This window comes from Elgaria multicarinata, chromosome 3 (genome assembly GCF_023053635.1).
Source record: "Elgaria multicarinata webbii isolate HBS135686 ecotype San Diego chromosome 3, rElgMul1.1.pri, whole genome shotgun sequence".
Taxonomy (NCBI): domain Eukaryota; kingdom Metazoa; phylum Chordata; class Lepidosauria; order Squamata; family Anguidae; genus Elgaria; species Elgaria multicarinata.
This window is the reverse complement of record NC_086173.1, coordinates 16,386,600-16,410,900: the sequence shown is the minus strand read 5'-3', so window position 1 is coordinate 16,410,900 and position 24,301 is coordinate 16,386,600. Positions and strand designations below refer to the sequence as shown.

Sequence of the window (24,301 nt, the reverse complement as noted above, 5' to 3'; positions counted from 1 at the left end):
CAGCAAAGCGGCACTGACAAGAGCTCCTGGACCTACTCCTCTTCTTCACCTTTGCAACCTGCTTATTTATCTGCTTCTTGCTCTGGCCGACACAACAGAGGAGGAGGAGATGCCACTGCCTGCTTGCTCACTGGCTTCCAGCTAGTCAAGCAAGCAAGAGGTAGTAATGAGAAGCAATGGCACCGGGTGAAAATAGCGGTGAGGTTGACTCCCTTGAGGGAGGATGCCTGTTGAGATTTTGCCCAAGGGGCTACAAAAACCTGGGTGGCACTGTGTCCAGTGTGGCATATTTCTCCCTTTTCTGGGTATAGACCACGTATGCCTGTGTTGGCAGCTGATTCTTGATCCCTCCCTAACACCAGAAGACGAGGCAAGTGTGAAATTGGTTTAAACCAGCCTTCCCAAGTGTGGATGCCTTCCAAATGTGATGGACTGGCTAGTGAGGATGGGAATTGTTGTCCAACATATTTGGAGGTCACCGTGCTGGGAGGTGGGGAAGCCTGGTTTAAGCTTTCAAAAGGGGAGATAACTAAGGATGCCCTCTGAGTGAAATAACTAACTTATCCTGTTCCTTCTGGTTTTTCAACCCTGGAGACCTTGGGGGCCAGTGTAGTGGAGTAGTTTGAATGCTGAACAGGTACTGGAGAGTCCCGGGTTCGAGTCCCCACTCAGCTACAGCTTGCTGCGTGACTATAGGCCAGCCACTGACTCTGGGCCTAACCTACCTCTCAGGACTGTGAGGATAAAACGGTAAGAGGCTATGCATGTTACTTTGGGCTCCTTGGAGGAAAGGTGGGATATAAATGAAGCAAAGGCCTTTACTAACCATCCCTCCAACACACACACACACTTATCCATCTGATACATACCCTCGCTCCTTCTGGTTATATGCATTTGCAGCTACTGTATTAATTTGCAGGTTTCATTTTCAGCAATTGTTTGCATTTCCTGCATGTGCTTGCTTTGCAAATAAATAAATAAATCTGTTCATGATTCACAAAGGATCTGGTGGGTTATGAGCAGAATTTCACTTTCCTCCCTCCCCTACTCGAGCCACCCCCAATAAACAAAGACACATTCAGCTTAATGGAAGGTCAGGGTGACTCCTTTTTATTGCTATGTTCCATGATAAGTTAGCACAAAAATAAAAAATAAAAATCACAGATGGTATAGAACCTGCACTGGGCAGGATTTGCAGGGTGGGATGTGAGGCAGGAAGGTTTGACACAACACTCGGCATTAAGACAACACTGGGGGATTTAAAGCTGAAACCCTGGAAGACGACATTTCGATTCTCCCACGGCTCTGGCGATGCAGGCGTGAGTGTACGTGCGAGATGAATTTACTCTCCTCCTTGTGGAAACCTGGCCCTGAGCACATGAGACATTGGATAGCTATTTTGTTCTTCCGTTTACAGCAGGATGGAGGGCAAACTTGGCCCTTTCACAGATCTGAGGCCATCTTAAAGACGGTATCTGAAAAATCCCTCAGCTTGGGCCCAATTGCGGGTGGAAATGAACTCTCACAGTTCTTGTGGAAATGCGAATTGGTGGAACTGGTCAGGATTCTCAGGTTTATAAACAAATCTGCGCTTTTTTACACCTGGAATCAACATTTGTTAACAAAACTTCACCTTCACCTTCTACACCAGCCTTCCCCAACCTGATGCCCCCCCCCCCCAGATGTGCTGGACTCTAACTCAGAATCCTCCAGTTACCCAGGGAATGATAGCTGTAGTCCAACACAACTGGAGGGCACCAGGGAGAAGGTTGTTCTACACCATGTCAATTTATTCCCCAGGCATTCAAGAATTGAAAATATTGGTTTCTTGGCTACATGTTGCCATGACGCTGGCCTACAAATTAGTAAGGAGAGCATGAAGAGGTGTAAAAAATGTTCCTGTGCAATAGTTTAGAATTTATGGAGAATGGGCTGCAATCTTCCAATTGAAAGCAACAGCGAAAGACCGATGAGATCATCGGCATAGGCCTGCAAATTCCTCTCCAATTTTTCTATGAGCGAAGCAGTTAAATTTATAATCTCTTAGGTCTGGGAGAGTACAAGATATTGATAGCCACTTTCATAGCTTGCCTAAATGAGGTTAACAGCCTTTGAAAAACGAAGCAAAATCTGGCTGAATTTCACCTCTGCCTCAGTCCTAGGACATCAATCTGTTTGATCGGTGTGGTGGGATGGTGGGACAGGAATTGTGTCAGGAGAGGCAGGGTTACAGAGGGAGGGGGGCAGAAATGGGGAAGAGGAAGGACGAGCCAATCACAAAGTGCGCGCGCAAGGGGGGGTATTTAGTACAGAACATGTAACTTCTAGGCCAGCTGAAAACTCAACCCTAATCAAAACCCAGGAAATGGCCTGAATTGTACAAACCAAACCTACAATTTGATTACTCATCCAGCCGGGAAAAGGTTAGCCCAGCTCCTTTCTAAAAATGTCACAGAAATGGGATTGGGGGTGTCAAAGAAGGAATTCTTTGTTGTAGACAGAGGTATAGTAACCCTTGGCCAGGCCTAGGCCAAACTGATGATGAATGATTGCTTTCTTCTACTGGTATCACTCTTCCTCCTCCACAAGAAACCCTTTGGCCATAGCTAGACCAGGCCTATATCCCGGGATCGTCCCTGTGCATCCAAATGATACACAGGGGATCCCGGGAGCAGGCAGGGATGACCCCTCCATTTGCCTGGGATAATCCTTAGGTCTAGCTAAGGCCTTTGTCAGGAGTGGGCAATCTGTGGCCCCCCAGATGTTTTGGGTACAACTCCTAGCATCCCTCACCATTGGTTACGTTGGTTAGACTGCTGGAAATTATAAGCCAAAACATCTGAAAGGTCACAAATTGTTCACCCCTGCCCTATAACACTGGCAGCAAAGGGAAGGCTCAGAAAGAGCAAGGCTCTATGGGGTTATCCTAACACCCAAAGCAACCTATGGCAAGGGAGAGAGAGAGCAAGGCTTGCAACAGATGCTTCTGGAAAACAACTGACCAGCATGCTCGTAGCATGGTTTTGGGGAAAACATCTAAATTATTCTCTGCAAATGCCGAAGCAAATCTGGAATCTGACCAGTTCTGCACCAAAGCCTAGTTCCACCTCTAAGGCTGATGTCCACAACGGAGTCCCTTTGTTAATCAATGTTTGTTTCTTAATGCAATGTTTCTTGTTGTTCCAATACAGCATGGTTTGAAAGTTTTGCACTTTTGTAGCCAGTCAACAATATACAAGGGCTTCCTCTTCCCAGGGGTGGTGGGAAGAGAGATGTTATTTCAATTTTCTGGATAGGATTAGTTAAAAAAACAAAATACCTCCCCCACTCACATACATACACCTTGCAGCAGATCTATACATACTATTTTCTGTACCCCACTTATACATTGCTCAAACAGCGGTTGTGTGTACATGTAAAATCTTTAAAAATACTGAAAAGATGACTTAGTAAGAATACAAATGGTCAAGTTTGTGCAAAATGCTGAAACGGGGTCTCTGTTAGTGAAGGTTGTTGAACCTGAGTAGACACGATCATAAGAAATAAGGCTGCAAAATGTAATTTTAGTTGCTGGGGCTGAAAATAAAGAGCATACATATTTTGCAGCTATTTTAGTTCTGATGTTCTACTACCGTAATGGGAAAAGATAGTGAAAAAGTTTCAAAGATGGCTTTTCATTCTAATAGCGAGTCACAAGTCTTGCGCTTACAAAGTAAAAAAAAAAAATCTCAAAAAGGCACCAATATTGAGATCTTGGTAATATGGAAGTATATTTAAATTGGTCAAAAGGCAGGTGATTAAACAACTAAGAATTCCATAGTCAGATGGAAGATCTCCAAACTTTTCGCCCCAAAGAACTGCTAAAAGACATTACATTAAACGTTCAGACTTGACAAATCTCCTATGTATTTTGGGAAAGAAACAGCATGCAACTTGGATGTAGAACATCTTACTTAACAGTAGCATGTGCAGTGTATTCAGCTGTTTGATCAAATGCGATGAACTACAGGCCTGTTGTGTACTATTTCCTACTTGGAAGTAAATGTTACCCGCTTAAACCAGCAGCCTCCAACCAGGCGACCTCCAGAAGTGCTGGACTACTACTCCCATGCTGGTTGGGGATAATGGCATTTGTAGACTTGCAAGATTAGACTGTGGGTCCAATCCAGCCCAGTATTCTGTTGATAAGAGAAGCCAGCCCAGATGACTTTGAGGGGCTCACAACCAGGGCATGAAAGCTATAGTCCTCTCCGGTTTGTTCCTCAGCAGCTGGTATTCAGAGGTATACAACACCTAAATGTGGAGGCTCTATGGTGCAGGAATTTTGTCATGCCTGAAGCGGCTCTGTGATTGGTAGCTACTTTATAAAGTAGCAGTAAAAGACATCAAAAGCCCTGAAAGCAGATCGTGCCAGAAGACAGCATTAGGTGTAGAGAGAGCAAGCTCCATGCAGCTGAAGATGGAACAAACCCACATAACTGTTGGTTAGTGCGGACACAGTTGAATCCTCTTCCCAATCCTGTTCACTTTTCCTCCATCATTTGGTACTTGCTACACTGACATGAACTCCCCTCCCCACTAACCTTTACTATTTAAAAACTCCCCAATCCCTTGTATCATGAGGTTGGCTTGTTATGTTATTTAATCTCACGCACACGCACACACACACATATAGATAGATTTACGAAACAAATATAGACAGAATATTTATAACTTTTGTCACAAAATAAAATTCTGATTTCTCTCTCTCTCTCTCTCATTCTTTTTTTGTCTAATCTACAGAAATATTAAGAAAATTAGATATATCTCTTTCCTAAGTGCTTCCTTTAAAAATAGATTGCTTTCCGCACAGTTAAAGTTCTGTTTGTTTCAGATATGCACACAGTCTCTCTTTCTCTCTCTTAGAAAAAGTGCAAATTAAAAGCGTAGCAAAGATTTTTGGGGAGGGATACCAGCTACTTGATGTAGAGCAGGGGTGGGGGAACATGTGGCCCTCCAGATGTTATTGGAGTGCAATTCCCATCAGCCCTAGTCAGCATGGCCAATGGTCAGGGATGATGGGAGTTGCACTCCAACAACATCTGAGGGGACAGAGCTTTCCCACCTGATACAGAGGCAGGGAACGGGCAAGATTCTGTCAGACGAGTAAGGAGTTTGGAGTATAACCTTGGCTAGGGACAACAGGATACCTGGGTTCTTTTTCCAGCTCTGTTAAGGGCTTCTCTTTTCTCTGTGTTGATCTGCCTTGCCTGAGGGTGAATTAATTGGTGGTGTTAGAGAGTTTGGGAAGGTGCAGTGCAGGGGCTGAAGAATGAAAGAAATTGAGAGAAAGGGATGTGTGTGTGTGTTTTGTTTGTTTGGAAGAAACTGCACTTGGGTTTATACTACCCTGATCTTATTTCACAGAGGCCCTGTTCAGAAGACACCTTAAACCATGGCTTTAACCATGGTGAATAAGGCTTTCTGGCTTAACCACCATGGTTAAAAGCCGTGGTTTAAGGTGTCTTCTGAATGGGGCCAATGTGAATATTAGTGCCTTCCTATTCTCAAATGAAACAATTTCTGGTGACTTCATAATACTATGAAACTCAGGGTCCCCCCACCCAATATTAACACTTTCCTGTAAAGCATTCCTTTTACTGAGAGCAGCTCTACGTACCTGGCTTTGACACATTACAAAATAATTCCTTCCCATGTTGTTATAAACTTCGGCCAGGGTCTTGTGGTGCAGCTGCTTTCTAAAATCCATCCGTGGGTAGGGAGGGCTTCCAGTAAAACTGTGATTGGTTGATTACGTGGGATATGGTGTGGGAGAGTAGGGCTACTCCATGGACTGTGTCAGTCCTCTAATCAGAAGGTATTCAGGGTAGCAGGGAGCACACTCACCACCTGAAGACAACAGGGAAGGAGCCGAGAACAGAGTCCCAGCGTCTCGCTGCAAACTGCTGGAAATGACCCCCATTCTCTATACTAGATAGCGCCCAGGTGGCTTGTCCGCTAGCATCCTTTTGAACTCTTCCTGCTTCTTCTAACGGCCGGACTTTACTTCCCTCAACAGAACTGGAGACAGAACCCAGGTTCTCCACCTCTAACCCGTTCAGATCCAAGAAAGCAGGAGATAAAATTCCAGGACTTCTGGATCCCAAACCTCTAGGGAAGTCTGCCTCCCGTGCATTTGGAGATATATATATATATATATATCATGTATACATAGAAATTTAAAATAGTTTATCTTTAAAAAATAACTTTTCTTTTTAAAAAATGTAAATCTAAGGCTCTCTTCCCCCACCCCACTTCCCTCCCACCACCCTCGTGGCCTTTAGAACTCCCACCTTCCACTCAGGGATCTGAGGGGCTGGTTATCCCTCCCCTCAGCCAGGTTTAATTCTGGCCCCTGAGGGGACACGGTGGAAAGTGGATAAAGAACCAGTAATACCTTTTCCCAACATGCAGGGAGCACTGCCCCCCAACTCAACACATGGCAGGTGAATTGCATCCCCTGGGCCCCCATTGGCAGCCAGGGGTTGAGTGGCACAGAGAAATAGTGCCTCTTTTTGTTGGGAAACGGTGGGGGAGCGCTGGTCACATGACACTTTCCAAGATGACAACTTTGGCGCTCCCATCTGAGATGGGGGTCAGGGTGGTCAGAGCACAATCCTCCAATTCGGGCACCTTGTATTCCAGATGGTGCAGGCCCCAGATTGGCTGGGTGAGGTGGTGCCAGCGCTGTAGGGAGGGAGAGAGAGAGACACACAGAGACATTTACAAATGGAGACCTGCATTAAGTCAACAAATATACGTTTGTATATAATGCTGTTTCTGTGTCCATTCCTCCTTCGCTCTGTCACAACAGTTCCTCACACTCACACACAATATTTACAGGAGCACACTGCTCAAGCATGCAGTTCCCATACCATTCTGACACACGCACACACCCACAAAATCAATGAACAGCACTTCAGTTGTGCTCCTACACCTTTCTCTACATAAATTCTTCTCACTCAACAGCACACTACCTCATCTCTCCCTAAACGTAGCACGCTTACTTTAAAAACAACAATTTTGGAGCAGTTGGAACGTTCTTACAAATTCTGTAACTCATCAGCAAGCGAGCTAGACAAAACTCATTTCAATTAACCTAAACTAGAGCTCTCACTGGGCCTGTTCAGATGACACTTCAGGCTCTGTGGTTAGCGAAACTGTGGTTCTCTGGGGTTAGCGCTAACCACAAGCCGTGCTGTCACACACAACACTTTAAGCCATGGTTAGAGCTGCTAACCCTGTTGCAGACTGTCCGACTGTGGTTAGTGAGCGAGCAGAGTTTAGCAAAATGCATAACACAAGACACCTTAAACCCCGCTGCTTAACCAAAAGCTTTAACCAGCAGGGTTTAAGGTGTCTTCTGAACAAGCCCAATGTGAACAGCTGCAGAAGTTATGAATGCCTCACCTCAGTCAGCGTTCCCTTGGCACGGATGAGTTTGTAGAGGGCGGTGAGAGGGACGCATAGCATAGAGGATAGTGCAAAGCCCCAGCCGATGGCTTCTCCCCACCAGGGGTAGATGTAGGTGTTGTTGTAGATCAATGGCTTGTAGTAGGCAACGTTGAAAAGAAAGATGCCCTGGAAGCAAGTTAAGGGGAGGTCAGACACTGCAAAGCTGTTGTCAGATACTCTTATTGGCCCCCAGCTTCCAACTCTGTAGCAGTCAAGCTTTCCAACTCCAAAGCCACACACTTCAGTGCACCCATCCCCAACCTGGTGCCCTTCAGAGGAGTTTCTCAGCTGTAGTCCAATACATCTGCAGGGCACTAGGTTGGGGAAGATTGCTTTAGTGCATGCTTCACATATACAACACCCTTGTGTGTGCCAAAATTGCTTGCTCACATTCTTCAACCTCCTTTTTTGCTTAGGTAATGAATGTCTCCCTGTTTGGTCCACTTCTTGGACATTTTCATCACGTTCTGATGAAAGGCACTATCTCTGGAATCTAGGGAGGATTTAAGTTCCTCCCCAGAGAGTCCACACTACAGATGTTGCCATTTTGGATCACATGGGTCTACACACCCAAGCAGATACACAGGAATCCAACACGGGAGCACTTATTGGGTGGGTTGTCTAGCAAGAATCTCTATTGATAGCCCTCACATTGTTTTTATTTTGTGGGCAACAATGCTTGCTGCTGCTACCACCATTACAGTACTACTGATGTATCAGCTTTTCTGTTTGCAAAATGGCTGCGTGCAGCAGAGTATGGAGGCTCAGGGGAGCATTCAAAATACACCCTAGAGAGTCCACACTGCCATCTTGGAGGCCAATGTACTTGGTTGTGTCGACACTTTTTGGAGGCAAAGGATCTTGGGTCAGACTTGATTACTGTTGTTCTTTTTACAAAGAGATGAAGGAAAGAAGGCCAAGAACCTCCAGTTTAAAGCCACAGCTGAGCTGGAATTCTGCTAAGTGCAAGGGCATTGCTATAGAGCAGACTTCCCCAACCTGGCACCCTCCAGACATTTTGAACTCCAATCCCCATCAGCCCCAGCCAGCATAGTCAGTGGGAAGAGTGCTGGGGGTTCTAGTCTAAAGCCCCTGGAGGGCACCAGGAGGAGAAGGCTGCTATAGAGGTTGCTTGTGAGGTACCATCTGCTCAATCAAGGTATCTGCCTAGCTCTGCAAACCAGAGCTAATCCCAGTCTGTCCAAATAATAGTTGCAGAGAATCTGCAGGGTGTGTATAGGTTGTTGAGTACAATGAGCCAAGCCATTTGGGCATGTGAAATACTACATCAACTAGCAAAGGTTGCCCAGATATCAGAATTAGACCCAAAGTAACAAGGTTTCATCTTCCTTCTCAGGAAAAGGGGTAAAATCTCAGGGTGAGAGGCCAAAATCAAGATGGTGGTAGTGGGGAGAAGCTAATTTTGGCTTGACTTGATAAAGAGCTTTTGCTATTAGTTCCGTCACCATATTAAAGAGGTGGCATCCCTGATCCACTGGGCACAACCATATACTGCCTCATGCCCCCAATCCACCATGTACCATCAACCACCCATACCAGGCTCAACCCCACCCTACCAGGCCCCAACTCCTGGCCTATGTGGCATCATTCTTTAGCTCCCAGCCTCTGGGACCTAACAAGCTTACTCACAAGTGGTGGCACTGGTGGGGACCTTTGGAAGTGGGTGGGGAGGAAGGTAAGAAATGGGGGACTTATACAATCTGTGAAGAAAAATGTAGAACATTCTTTTGCTCACAAGTAGCTGCAGCTCTTATGTTCAGCTGCTCATCCATGCTGCCAGTGATATTTTTCAGACGGGAGAAGAGAAGGGATAACGTTTTGCTTTGAGTTGGGCTTACCGTGAGGTAAAGTGAGGCAGCCACCTCTAACATCAGGTTTTTGATGCTATTTAGGTGGCAGAGTGGGTGGCAGACAAGACAGATCTGATCCATCATGAAGCCAGCTATTCACACCTGAGGCAGAAAATCCAAAATGGTGCATTCTTCTTCTTCTCACTAATTAAGAAGGAGCAAACACCTCAGGGACATTGTGTCACACATGCTTCTTGGTATTGAACAGGAGCTATGCAAGAGCATAGCCTGCATATTTCACTGAAGTTTGTCCGAGTGAACATCCTCTGGGAATTGTACGCCATGTGCGTAATGAGAAGGAGAATGCATCATTTTCGGTTTGTTTGGTTTTTACCTCAGACTCCATACAGAGTTTTCAGCCTGCTCTAGCTTTGCCCACCGTTGTGTCCCACTAGTGCCATTTCTGTATGCCACACCCCATCATTTCTTTCCCCTCAGGTACCAGTTCTGGTTCTTTTTATATATACAATTAATTTTTATTGCTTTTCTTAACATATAAAGTATTAATAAACAGTAAGACAACTTAGGAATACATTTACCATCTGTCATCAATGTCCTATATTACAATACACAGATTGCCTCCCCTATACTCTGTTCATTTATCCTACTCCCTTCATATTCTATTATCCAAACAAACCTTTCCATAATTGACCACTTTTGGTTCTGAATTATGGATGCCACTTTTTTTTTTTTTTGGCCCCGGTGCTACGTGATGTTCAAAAATCTTAGTAAGGGAAGCTTTTCCTAGAATTTATTTCTGTGCCAGGAAAAGCTTCAGCTGATAAACCTGTGGCTGCCATTAAAGGTGCATGAGCAGGGTCAGTAAAAAGAGGCAGCCACCCTATTCTGAAATGAAAACACTTCACCTGTTGAATGTCACCCCTATTGATCCAGCACTTTAGTTCAGGAATAGAACAGCCACCTCTTTTTGATGACCCTGCTCATTAATAGCAGCCTGAGTCATGAGCATGTTAAACTCTGCATGTGCATGACTCTTCATGCTGAGATCTAACGTGTCCATGTATGCTAATGCACCTTCAGCAGGAAGCTTTTCCTGCTGGATGTCTGCCTGTCACACACAAGTTTTAGGCCACGAATCTCACCAGAGAAAGCTTTTATGTGGGCATGCTTCGCTGTCCATGCCCCACACTGCTCAACCCCTTAGAATCCCACCCTGGGGAATTACCAGGCAGACAAGAGGGGTCAGGAACATCCAGCACCACTTCATCCACGGGAAGGGCCGGTAACCAATCATGCAGGCGATGTCATCCATGAAACGGTCAGCACCTGGAGGTATGTGGGAGGGTGGAGGTCATGAGAACGTAAGGGCAGAGCTGGGTTCTTACAGCATCCTGTTTCCCACAGTGGCCAAGCAGGTGCCTACGGGAAGCCCACGAGTGGGACACAAGGGCAATAGCCATGGCTCCACAGTGACTTGTATTCAGAGGCATGTTGCCTCTTGCAAGACTAAGCAGAAGTCTCCTTCTCCTCCCTGTTCCCTTACTCCAAGGGTGAGGAACCTCAGGCCAGGGGGCTAAATCCAGTCCTCCTGAGTTCCCCAGATTCCCCCCGCCTCCTTCCCAATTGGTGGGTGGTTCCCTGTCTTTTGTACAGTTTTCCCCCATTCTAAAAGGTTGACATGCCTCTCCTTCAGCTTAGTAAGAGCTTTAAGCTAAAATAGGCCAGGGGATTCTTTGCCTTTGGCCTGCCCGCCACTCGAATGCATCCTTCAAAAGGTTCTCCAAAATAGAACCTGTCCCTTGGAACGAAAGAGGTTCTGCCCCCCTGCCTGACACTGACGCTACCCGCAAACTCCTGCATCCTGGGCAGCTCCTGTCCCAGCTAGTTTGCTCCTTCTCTCCTAATTGCTGCAGGTAAGACGGGTACCTTTCAAAGACACGTCACTGCCTAGGCAGCCCAGAGAGGAAGGGAAAGCAGAGATGCCCTTGACTGGGGATGGTGCAGAATGGAACGCATTTGACTGCATTTGCTGCACGCACAATATCACACCACTCCCAACAAATTAAGCTGGAATAACCCCCTAACACCGGCTCTGTACACACAATCATTAAATGGGAACAATTCATGAGAATTGGTTACCACTCAGCACCCTTTAACTGTCCCACTGTGCTCCCAATTAAAGTGGCTAAACCGTGGGGAAAAGGCAGTGCTCCTTCACCCTTTTCAATGTACGTTCACACGTAGATTCTAATCTGTATTAGTAATTGTGAGCACAGCAGTTCATTATGAGATGTTGTATTATATAATGCCGGTTAATGTTTGCCTCCGCCCTGGAACAGGCACTGGCAGGGAGGAGGGGAAAACCCACCCTTTTTATTATTCTTTAGCCACTTATATGGCAGGGAACACAGTATACATCAGCGCTAGACTAGAAGCTGCATTCAGAACTGCCTCCTTCCCACTCCATGCCCTCCAAATCTCCTCCAAAGGATCCCTCAATCCTCTTTCACATATGGGACTTAAATTGCCTTTTCACCTCTTTGTGCAGGCAGAATAGAAAGGGGAGAGGCATTTGTAATGCAAATGGGCATTCTGTCCGACACATTTTTTAGAAACCAATTACAGCAAAAACTGCTACAGAGCCTTATGGAAGTAAACTGACAAAGAGTCATACCCTGGGGTGCTTCCAGACAGACATTGCACTGTATGTTGAAGGTGGAATTGCAAGTAATTTTCCACACTACAGGGGATATTGTGCATTTTCTGTATATACATCCTAGTATGTTCTGTCCTCACCAGTGCTTTTAGCACAACGCTTCAGTCTTTCTCAATGGGTGTGGTTTGATGTGACGAGTGACACTACAGCTCAATCTATCACAGTTTTGCCATATCCTTTGCAGCAGGCCCCGTTTTCATCACTTGTCAATTTTTTTATTTGATTTTTTAATTAGCACTAAAACATTTTTTCAGCTATACATTATTTAAAATGCATTAAAATAGTAATGAAATACCACTTAATTGAAAGAATAGATAATATAGAATTATAAATTAATAGAAATAGAAATAAATACACACACACACACACACACAGACAGACAGACAGACAGATAGATAGATATAGGGGGAAACGCTTTCTATTTTTGCCTTTCTAGCAAGGTGGCTAATGGCAATGACTGGAAAGGTTTTTTATATGATAATGATGATGATTAAAAAATAGCATTATACGTTATAGGATAAGGCAGGTTGGCCTGAAAAGAGAATGCCTCTGAGCATGTGTAGGATGTTTTTCCTTCCTCCTGTCCCACTGGTTAATCACTGATGAGCTCCCACGTAGCTGAAGTTACAGGACAGAGTGTATAATTTCTAGGGAGGTGTATACCTTTACAAAATAAGCATGAGGATTGTGTGCTTTATGCTACCATGTGTGTATGTACACATGCTTGTGCCAGAAGTCATAATTGTAAGTGATGCACCCTCTTAAGGTGACACCTAGTTGAATGCAATATTTTTCTTCCATGACATCCACGGGGACTGGAAATATTATCTTTATTTTGCCGAGGGCGCATCCCATACACATGCATGCCAAGTAGCAGACATTTCGATTTATCTGTGTGCAACGTCAACATTTGTGGTTCTTGTTTTACCAACTTCATTTCTGACGACTCTTACCGTAAACCCAGGCGATCACAACACACTCCCAGAAGGCCTGCCACAGAAGTGTTGTGCCACTTGCTGAATAGTAATCGAACAGCTGGAAGACATACATGCCCCCCTAAGGGGAGGGCCTGGGTGTGAGACAGGTATGATGCAACACAACGTATTCAAAATGGCTTCTTGTTTCCATTGCTGAGCCTCCAACGATCCCACAGCCAACTTCCCCCTCAACATTCTTGAAACATTATTCTAGCCAGGGTCGGTCTTATTCCTAAGCAGCTGCTAAGGGCAGCACATTTTTCTGCCGCAGCCAGTGGGAGCAACATTCCTTTCCCAGCACTGCTTTGGTGAACTCACTTCTTCTGCTCAGGAATAGCAAGGAAAGATGAGAACCGGAGGGGTGGGAGGCTGATGTTACAGACGAGAGTCAGTATATTCACTGCTCCCTCCCACACATCCTGCCTTAGTAAAAGAATGGGAATAAATCAAGTAACCGACCATTTACCACCCTTTAATGGTGGCTCAAAATCTGCTACCTCTCTCGCTTCATTCCAAGAAGATCCAAAGGGAGAGGCGGGTAAGAATTAAATAAATAAATATATGATGATGATGATGATGAAGCCCAGTAGTTTTATTTATTGATTAGACTCTGCTATCTAGCCAGGAGGCAAGTGTGGGGTGAGTGAGTGCCAGCAGGCCTCCAGTTCTCAGGGCTCACTGAAGGAGGCTGAGGGAAGTCAGTGAGCCAAATACTGAAGCATTTCCTAAATGTTAAAGATTCCTTGGGCATAGGTTGCTTTAAAATAAAAATGGAATCAATGCTTTTATACGTTTTTATCATCATTATAATAAACAGTCAAAAGAAGACTCAACTACCTCTTATTAAAACTTAGTCAATGTAACATGATGAAAGGAAGTACAGACCCCTTTCCGTATAAGACAACGCACAACAAAGGCTGATTCAATAACACAAAAAATAGAAGAAAATGAACTTATATATTAAAGGTGCAATGCCATGGAAGGTGCTCCAGGACCCATAGGATACTGAGGACTTTCCCTCCGCAGAGAAAGGTCTGCCCGCAAAGAAGGAGGTTCGTTGTGGCAGCTTTCCCCTGACCAGTGGTGGAAAGTTCTACCATCCGTGGTGTAGTGGAGCTCACAGGGACACACTGTGGCACTTTTTCAATAGCAGGGACCCTGATGTCACCTGTCTCCCCCTCAGAATCCCATTTCCTCTGAGTTTAGCTGCAATCATTCACAGTAACTGGGGAGGGGGTATGGGAAGTTCTCAGCAACAATATATTGTTCTCTGTTGTAATACAAAGCATTTTGGGGGGTGGCCTAGTTTTGAATGGGCAATGAAGACCCATTAGCTTTACAAAAGACCTGCTCCTAGTGGAGATAAAGGGCCTGTCCAAATAACATTCTGAACCATGGTTAGGCCGCTAACCCTTTTGCAACAAATGCTTTGAGAGTGTGTTTAAACCGTGGTTATGTAGCCACCATGGTCAAGAATGGTTCACACGACACGCTAAGCTGCAATGTTTAACTCAAAATGCGTAACTGCCATGTCATCTAAACAGGGTCAAAGACTACTAGAACTGCTTCCATGTTATGGATCAGCATAGCGGCTTGTATTTTTGGCCTTTCTTTGAGGGTGTGACTGTGGGGACTGTCACGATGAGTGCCTGCATTTCAACATTTACCGTTGTACCACTGTCACTGCTCTGCTGACCCGGTGGCAGGAAGGGCAAGAGGAGGCGTTCTGTGGTCATGCCAGGGGTAAGTGTTCTCTACACACCACAATAAAGGGGAGAGAGGAAACTATGTTGCTTATGCGCTCATTTCCCATCCTATAGCAACAAATGAGAGGGGAATTTTTCTTTTTAAAATAAAGATAAACCAATGGCAAAAAAAGGGAAGTAAGGGAAGGAAAAGGTGACCCCTAACATCTTCTGCAGTGGCTTGCACAAGCCTGGGAGGGATTAGGAAGCAGTGTTTCTCCTGCCACAGATTCCATCTCACACAGAATTGCTCTGCCCAAAGGAGGAAACCGAGAATAAAATGAAGTATAAGGAAGGTAGAAAAAGATAAAAGAGAGGTGTATGTAGCAGGTGGATAAGTGGTAATTGGCCATGACAGGGATTTTGTTTTTAATCTGCATTTTGTTAGCTATCTTGAGTGCTATTTTTTGATGGAAAGGCGGCATATAAATACAATAAATAAATAATAGTGCCAGGGTTCTCATAGCGGTTCTTGCTCACAAATGCAAGACATTTTTGCTATATGAGCAAAAATTCCCCTGGATTGAAACTGGAGAGACACCGCAGTATATTCTCAATCAGCTCCCAGAACAGTCGGCAGATATCCTCCAGCAAGGGAAGGGTAACAGCTCAGTAAATATTTCCTCTCACAAGTCCCACTTTGCTCAGCCAGTCAGTCAGTCTGCGACAGGCTCAGGTATGGGACAGTGTTTTTTTTCAGCAACAGTGATGATTCAGGGATTTCCCTGCATCTGTCAGCTGCTGCAGGGTGGGCTGCATCTGGGGATCCCAGAGCGTCTTCATTCCCTTCTTCAGGGTGATGTCACTGGCCCAATACTATCTGGCAGAGAGGGAAGAGCGTCATTAATGTAAAAGGCCTCCCTGCCCCCAGGAGTAGAGCCACGGTTGCTGCATCCAGCTTGACAGCTTAGTTTTTCAAGCTACGCTTCAGCCACAATCATGTGCTCTGGTTACAATTAACGTGCTCTGGCACACAGTTCAGAAACCACACAGTAAGGGCCCATACCTAAAAATAGGACACCCCCCCCCCATCTTCTCACTACACCCAGCAGACATAGTTGTCTCTGCTTCAAATACTTAATCAAGTTGCCACAAATACCAAAGCTTTAGGTGGGTTGTCTGTTTTTTGTTTGTTTAATTAAGCGACACTTGTAGGCTTCTGCACTTACAACACGTTATTTATTGGGAAAACAAACCTTAAATCCTTGTTTCTTAAAGTTGCAAAATTGTTCTGGGGAGGAGAGATGGAAGTGGGACTCTGACATCAAAGCTGGTGGCCAATCAACACTGTGCACAGCACAGCCAGTTCCCGCTTCCAACTCCTTGAACAGTTTGCCTTAAACCTGGCTGTGGAAGGGAACAAATATATTCAACAGCCACTACTGTATGCACTCTTAAAGAGAGGAGGACAGCTGGCTGGTGCAGCTGTGGTGAAAAAGGAGTAAAGGAGGCCCTTGGTCATGCCACAGAAACAGACAGGGGGTGAGGAGGCCTGAATCTTGGGTGGAATTTTGTGAAAGGTACTAGTATTTCACATAGAGTGTCCCAAATGTGTAAGATCTTTCATGACCTTGACTGACAGCCATTCACTCCCATTTCTGCTTATGCTTCCTGATTTTAAATCTCTTTCTTGCTTGGCGGGTGGATCCCTTTATCCAGGCCACGTTTACCTTGGCATAGATCACTCTCCTAAGGAATGTTATTGTCTGTTTTGGATGGCGGCATGCAAGCCATGCTGAGCCTGATCAAGCCAAGCCAAGCCATTTGTAAGGTGTCTCTCTCTCAGCTGCTTTGTATGCTAATCAAACAAAGCCTCGAAGAATAATACCCAGGGGCTGATATCAGTCAAGGGTCATCAGAGCTCAGCTGCGGAATATGTGAAATAATTAGTATGCCACTTCATATTACAAACCAGAGCCAGTTTCTACAATCAGAAGAATCAAGTGGTCAAGCTTTTTGTGTTTGGTGATGGCAACTCCCTGCATACAGAAAGATAGTATGCCAAGGAGGAGGATTCAAACTAGACTTCGACCTGATGTGCAAGTCGAATGTGCACTTTTCTATGTGCAAGGATTACAACAAACAAAAAAGTAGGGGAGTGTACAAGCATTCAATCCCCCACCTACATCTTGGAGTGGGTCAGCCCGGGGAAAAGCCACTTGAAACTTCTGATTCTATCAAATGGCCCTCAGTAAGGTACACCCCTTGTACCTGCAGTATAGTCTGTAATGTTTTAGAGGCAACTGCTGCCTTTGGGTTACCCATACACTGTGTGTGCCACGTACAAATGGGCATAACCGTTAATTTTGGGAAGCGTGAAGTGGTCATGAGTAATTTACAACCGGCTTACACACATCTAGAGTTAAGGGGAGGTCTCTGGGGGCCGTGGTTTCTAAGCAAGCCAGAATCCCTATATCTGTCTTTTGGGAAACTGACCATGCTATCCTAGACATGTCTACTCAGAAGTAAATCTCACTGTTTTCAATGTAGCTTACTCCCAGGTAAGTATGCATGGGATTGCAGGCTGAGCATTCAAGCCAAAACTCTCTTCTTTCTTTCTTTCTTTCTTTCTTTTTAATAATGTGCTGCTTTGAATAATGTATTCGTTTTAAATGTTTTAATTAGTTATATGTATTTTATGATGTTTGCATTTGTGTTGCACCCCGCCTCGATCCAGAGGGAGAGGCGGGTAACAAATAAATAAATATATTATTATTATTATTGACCTCAGCAGGTGGACTCCTGCAACATCTGAGATATTTCGCAAAACAAACTTCACTAAATCTGAGCTGTTACATAACTCAGAAAGTTTTGCAAGTAGATTACATCTGATTTATCAGCAAGTGAAAATGGGCATGTCTAGATTAGATTTGAGGGAGTAGAAGAACCGAGACTGAAATCTTCAGGACCTGAAAGCAGGATCAATAGAAAGTGTCTTAATTACTTTTTATGTTCTAAACATATGTGTTTAGGAATAGAATCTCCTTGACTGCAATTAACTGGTTTGACTTTCTTTGTGGATCGAAGCGTGGGATGAGGGGGTAGAGACATCAAAAGCTGGGAAAGGACCTAAATCTACCTAAATACAAAGCTACAGTGGGCAGCAGGTTTTGGGTACAATTAACATTAGCAGAATAGGGGGGGAAAACAAGTCTGACCTGTGGAGTGTAGCCTACTGGGAAGATCTCCTGTGCAAGGCCTCCCCATTAATTTCAATGATGCTTGTGCAGGGGAACCTCCCAGTGGGGTAGGGCCCTGTGCGAATATTAGTGTGTGACTGTCTGGGGGTGCCTTCCCTGCTTCAGTCACCACCAAACTCCCTTTGGCCTTGTAAATAAAACCTCCTTCTTTGGGGTTCTCTGAAATTGGCAGGCGTGCTCTTCACCTGCATCCCCACCACCCATCACTCGCAGCATCTCGGGGCGGCTTTCGTACCTGGGTCACCATGGACAGCTCAATGAAGAAGCAGACAACACAGCTGATGGCCACGATGACCTCTCTCTGGAATCGGAAGGCGTAGGCGGTCGGGAAGAAATCCAGGATGCCAGTGATAAAGCCTTCAACGCCCACGAACTGTGGAGGGCAGCGGGGAGGTGAGATGATAGGAGAAAGAAGGGAGGGAGATGATGAGATGCAGGGCAACAAAGCTGTAGCCCTTCCCCGCGTCATGTCAGCAGCCCGTGTCTTTGCTCCTCTCCTTGCTTTCCCAGTCCCCAACTCTCACCTGGCTATCCAGGCCCAGGAGCAGCAGCATGAAGAAGAAGAGGGCAGCCCAGAGCGGAGCAACGGGCATCAGGGTGACAGCTCGTGGGTATGCAATAAACGCCAGCCCAGGCCCTGGGGAGGAGGAAGAGAAAAGACGAAGGTAGTGGAACCTCAAGATGCCTGGTTCCCAGTGTAACTTGGATAGAACTATTAAGCCATAGGCAGGGGTGTCAGCCACATGTTCCAAGCAAGCACAGAACCTTGCATCTAGTGCAGAATTCAGTATGTATAAATGCTCAGATTTCACAATAACAATACAAGCTTCTAGTCCCCAGGGCTTCAGAATTGCAGCCCGCCATTTCAGTTGTCAAGAGGTAGGGGCTCAGTGCTCTGCACAGCTCTTTATTTCTACTTTTACTTAGGGGAAGTGGAGCAAATTGATGCATGCTTAAATTTCATGATTTGTTGTAGAACCTGGGCCTATATTGTCATCAAATCTGGAGTCTGTTACTGCAAATTTCACATAGTCCTTAGCTTTCTGTATCATGAAGCAGAAGTGCTGAAATTAGAATTGGCCTTCATATTTAGAATTCAGAGAATCTCAGCTTTCACTTTCTCCATCTCAAAATGAAGAAGTTTCTAGCCCTTACGAATTTGCACTCCCTGTGCAAATATTAGGAGCTAGAGAGGGGTGAGTGCTATTACTAGGGCGGGGCTTCAGTAGCTCTTTGCCCTTCCCACGACTACCAGAGTCTGAATCAGTTGTGCAAAATAATCAAATATAACCTGATTAATCCACAGAGGTCTCAGTACTCTGCTTTTCCTAGCACAGAATATCAATCAATCAAAAGGTGCTAACAAGGGATGGCATTACATCACCGATAAAATAAAGCACATGAACAATATAGGCAACAACCCTAAAAAACAAAACAGACTTGCGTATATAGAATGATGAAAACAAACATCTATTCAGGATCTTAAAGATACCACCTGAAGCAATGGCAAAATGTGAATCCCATCAAAGCTTTTATAAATACAAATCTAGTTCACCAATTATGGGTCTTTCAAAACAGGCCTTTTAGGCCAGCCTACTACAACCTGGCACCATCCAGACGTGTTGGGATACAACTCATATCACCCCCAGCCAGCATTGCTGTGGATGATGGGAGGTGTAGCCCAACACATCTGAAGGGTGCTAGGTTGAGGAAGGCTGGTTTAGATATTCTTTCCATGTCCGATCATACACAGAAGAAGCAAAGAGGTAACAAGGCAGGATCCTGTATTTCATTTCTTCCACTTACAAAGAGACTCGGCTCACTTAATCTCCTTGTATAATTAAGTGCATTTCCATCTCCAGCTATAGGGTTGCAAATGGTTTCTTAAGACTGGTGTCCTGTAGCCCTATCTAGTGACATTCAGTTTCAAATGTTTTCTCAACACAAGACACAAAAGTGAAGATTTCTACAGTCTTTGTGCATAAAAGGAAACAAAAAAGAACATTCATGTACAAGTGGCCCAGAATATGGGATACCTTTAAGCAGAGGGTTATTCCCCACCCACTCCAGTTCACAGTTTGCGTAGTCCTAGCTCTCTAGCAATGCTCTAGTAATGCAATGATCTGTTAATGCCTTTTTGGTTGAACGTTAGCTTCTCCTGCCCCATTTGTTTTCAGGCTCTCTGGAAACACCTTGTAACTCAGAACACTGTGGCTGTTCTCTCACCAGCTGACAAGGGAGGCCAAGTTCTCAGTTGGGGAAAGATTTAAAAGATGTGAGGAGCAGAACAGAGTTATCAAGAGAGCTGAAAGATTCCTGCTTCTGTGTGAAGGAAAAGGGCTGTGATTAACAGTCACATGCCCAATTCCATAGGAAAGATAACCCATGCAATCAGATTAGGGTTATACAAATGATTGATTGTTATTATGATGTAGTACATTTATATTCTGCCTTTCTTCCATCATGGAACTCAAAGTGGTGTGTACAGATGGTGTTCCCAGGTAGTCTCCCATCCAGGCACTGACCAGACCCACCTTATTTTCAGCAAGGTGTCTTCATCGTGTGCCCTCAAATCGTATCCCAGATTTACATTTGCTTTATTTCTGAGAATCACCTTTTCAAGTCAGGTGGAATTTTATTTTTGTCTTGAGCAAAAGTGGAGAGACATTTCCAGGCTTCCGTTCAGAACCATGAGGGCTAGAAACTTGTTGTGTGTGTGTGTGGGTATGCTTTTCTTTTAAATGAATGCTGAGATATTTTGGTGCCGAAGTCCACTCCAGATAGAATCCTCTGCTTATGGGTCTAACTCAGGGGTGCAGAACCCTGACCCATGGGCCTTATCCAGCCCATGGAGACCCCCTGAAGGAGTCCCCCCTTGAAGGCATCCCTGATATTATCTCCAATTGATTCAAACTCACAGACCACACATATATGGCACATTCACATTTTTCCAAACTCAATTATAAATTGCATTCCCCTGGTGAGATCCCAGATTGTTGCATCAAGTATCAGAATATTGGAGCCACTTGGGTAGGATCAATCATGTGGCTCCTTCCCACATGATCATTGCCCAGAAAGGATCTGAAGGACCAACACCACCAATTCCACCCACATTTCTGGCACTGAGCCATGTACAGCAGTTGCATCATGGGAGATGTATCTCCCACGCAGCTAAGCCATGGCTCTAGGTGAGGCCAAAAGAGTTGAGAGACACAGAGTACGGTTCTGGAAATGGCTTCCATTAGGCTGATCCACCACCCCCGCCCCGCCCCGGCGTTGTCCCATTGGCAAAACTGGAGATTCAACCTAGCTTCTCACACCTCTCAGATGAGTTTTGGATAAGTGGCCTGAGCACTCACCAGATTCAGCCACTTTGGAGATGTCGACTCCCTGTTCTGCTGCCATGAAGCCCAGGATGGAGAAGACCACAAAGCCAGAAAAGAAGCTGGTCCCACTATTGATCAGTGCCAGGATGATGGCATCTCTGGGGAGGGAGGCAAAGAGGGAAGGGATTTTTATTGCAGATGCCTGAAGCCCAGATAGCCACTGTCAATCAAGGTAGACAACATAATACTGTTCTACATGGAGCATTGCTCTGATTCAATAGAAGGCAGTTTCCAATTTGATCAAAAATGGACAGGAAAGGGGCATCACATTAGCAATGCAATGAAAAGCCCAATGAGTGGAGATCACCAAATGTACTTGCCATCTCACTAGTGGCAAGCAAGCGCCCATATAAAAAAATTATTACATTTATATCCTGCCTATTTTCTCCTTGCAACGAGCCCAAAGTGGCTCATATGGTCCCCCTCTCCATTTTATCCTCACAACAGCCCTGTGAGGTAGGTTAGGCCGAGAGTGAGTGACTCGCTAGAAGTCACCCAGTGAATTTTCATGGCCAAGTAGAGACTAGAAGCTGGAGCTCCCGAGTCCCAATCCAACACGCTAACCACTGCACCATACTGGCTCTCGTCACTGGCAAGGTAACCTTCAGGGATCAGATGATTATGTATCTTAAAGCTTACAGCCCCAAAGCCTAATTAGACCTGGTGCAAGCCTAAGCTTGCATAGGATCGGGCTGCTAATGAAGCAGGTTGCTTTCCTGTGCGTGCACACGTGGGAAATGTCTTTCAGGCTGCGGGCCGAATTCCATTGCAATGAGCTCTCAGGGGCAGTGTTCAAGTGGTGGATTGAGGATAAAAGCTCTTGCTGCCAGTAACTAAGCCTTTGGAGAAGCATTTCAATGTTTTAGAATGGGAGGAAGCTGCACAAAAGCAGGGAAAACACCAAAATGGTTGTTGGTTGGGGAAAGGGGGCATCACTACCTGGAGAACCCTAAAGGCAAGATTTGGCCGCTGGGCCTGAGGTTCCCCACACTTGCTGTTTGGCATGGTACTGGGCGGAAGCCTGTGCCAGTTAGAACCGGCAGCAGGAAAAAGCATGGAGGTGGAGGCAAGAGGAAGGATCACGGCATATTTTGCAGCGTGGTTTGTGGAATCAGGTGTTGGGCCAGGTCAGGTAGGGAGGGTGCGCCTCTGAGCCCAGCAGAAGCAGGTGTGGAAGTAGGAAGGCCCACAGGGGATTTGGAGCATTTCATAGCAAATGCATGCGGTCAGGAGGAAGTTGTGATTAGCAGCAGGAGGAGGTACAGGCAGCAAGACTTCAGAGTGTTCAGCATGTGCATGCAACTAGGGCACTGAGTGGTACTGCTTAGCACAGCACTGGGGACTTGGAAGGAACCTTGAAAATGCAACAGTTTGCTTGGCTATCGTTTCCTTCACAAAGAGTGCCCCACCGAACAGAGATGTGTTGTGAGAGGGAAGGGGGCATCTAAAAAGTAGATGCTTTCCCTTGCTCCTTTTCCCGCAACAGTGGAATCTTGTGCTCGGAGTAAGCCCTCCCTGAGTTCATTAGGACTTGCTTCCAGGTAATTTAGGCTGTAGCCTAAATTTGGAATGTTTGACAACAGTGGATGATTTTTGGAGGGTATCTGCCAATGTGTAAATTTCCAGTACTATTTGGCTTTACGGACCCAGTGCTGGAATCAGTGGGAACCCTTGACCAGGCCCAGGCAGGATCACCTAGACACAGGATGGCTCTCTGCGTCAATGTCTTTGGGATTCAAACCGCTCCCAGTAGTCCTAGATTGCCAGTGATTCTCCTCTAGCACCATTACAGAGACACCCTTTTGTACCAAGACTTGTGAAAAGTTTCTGGGATAGGAACTGTACATAACAATGAGCCCATATGCCTGTTTACATAAAGGAAACATAAATACTTTTTTTTTAAAAAAAGAAAAAATTCCTTATAGTAAGACATCTCTTTGTAGACATGATCTTACTCTTGACCAGATACAAAAGAGGGCAGGGCTCCTGCAGCTTTAACTGTTGTGATGAAGAGGAGATTTCTCCACGTGCTGCATGCATACAAATGACACTTGCTGAAATTCCCTTTTCTATGCAACTGTTAAAGATACAGGAGCCCTGTCCTCCTTTCCATAGGGTCACCCTAATCTAGTTTAAATGCAGAGTGGAGGAGTGCTGAGCTGAAGTTCTCCTCCTCTGCATTGGGTACTTGTAAGCCTCTGAGTTCAGAGGCCGAGGAGTATCACCAGCGAATCCCATAGGATTGTGTCCTGAAAGTATGAATCATTAGATAGTGAGACGCCCATTGAGATTACATGACTGAAAATGTGGCCTCTGTTAACACACCTTATCTTTTAAATCACCACTGAGGATGCTGGGAAGTGTGAGAACGCAGACAGTGAGTGGGTGATTCTCTCTCTTTCTCTACCCTGCCCTGTCTTATATGCTCCAGATCAAAGTTATTCTGCACATTGGACAAGTCAGTCAACTACAGCTGACAACCAACTTGACAGAAACAAACAAACAACCCAAACCTGACTCTTGCACATTTAGCAACCTTTTGACATGTAGAAATCAGCGGGTGATTTCTTTTTTATGGCCAGGGAATCTGTGGCCTCCAGGTGTTTTTAGATTCCAACTCCCATCAGCCTCAGCCAGGACAGGGATGAGCTGCAGAACAACAGCATCTGGATGGCCAGAGGTTCCCCACCTCTGCTTTATAATACGGAGACACCACACCCTTGCTAATGTCTGAACAACAAGCTACTGTTAAAGGCATAGCTGCAAGATAGTCACAATTCAACAGGTTCAGCTCTGCCTTGCTTGGAGATAATGGGGGGCACGTTGCCCGTTGCATTTCTACCTGCCGTGCAGCTATTAAGAGAGAAGGAGCCCTGTTAGGAAAAAATAAAATAATGGCAACCCTACAGGGTATAGCATATTCCTCCTATGCCCTGCCTGGTTGCCCTCTG

At 45.3% G+C, this 24,301-nt stretch overlaps 1 protein-coding gene across 2 annotated transcripts in view; it reads right to left on the bottom strand.

Annotated features, from left to right (window-relative positions):
• Positions 1–1,094: 1,094 nt before the first annotated feature.
• SLC6A8 (solute carrier family 6 member 8) overlaps positions 1,095–24,301 on the bottom strand; it is a 39,990-nt gene continuing 16,783 nt past the window's right edge. For both annotated transcript variants that reach the window (XM_063119389.1, XM_063119390.1), the window contains exons 7-13: positions 21,324–21,448; positions 18,489–18,601; positions 18,200–18,337; positions 12,996–13,098; positions 10,552–10,652; positions 7,450–7,620; positions 1,095–6,726 (exon numbers count right to left, since the gene is read on the bottom strand). In XM_063119389.1, coding sequence (XP_062975459.1) covers positions 6,583–6,726; positions 7,450–7,620; positions 10,552–10,652; positions 12,996–13,098; positions 18,200–18,337; positions 18,489–18,601; positions 21,324–21,448 — 895 coding nt within the window. In that variant the 3' untranslated portion in view covers positions 1,095–6,582. The remainder of the gene's footprint in view (positions 6,727–7,449; positions 7,621–10,551; positions 10,653–12,995; positions 13,099–18,199; positions 18,338–18,488; positions 18,602–21,323; positions 21,449–24,301) is intronic.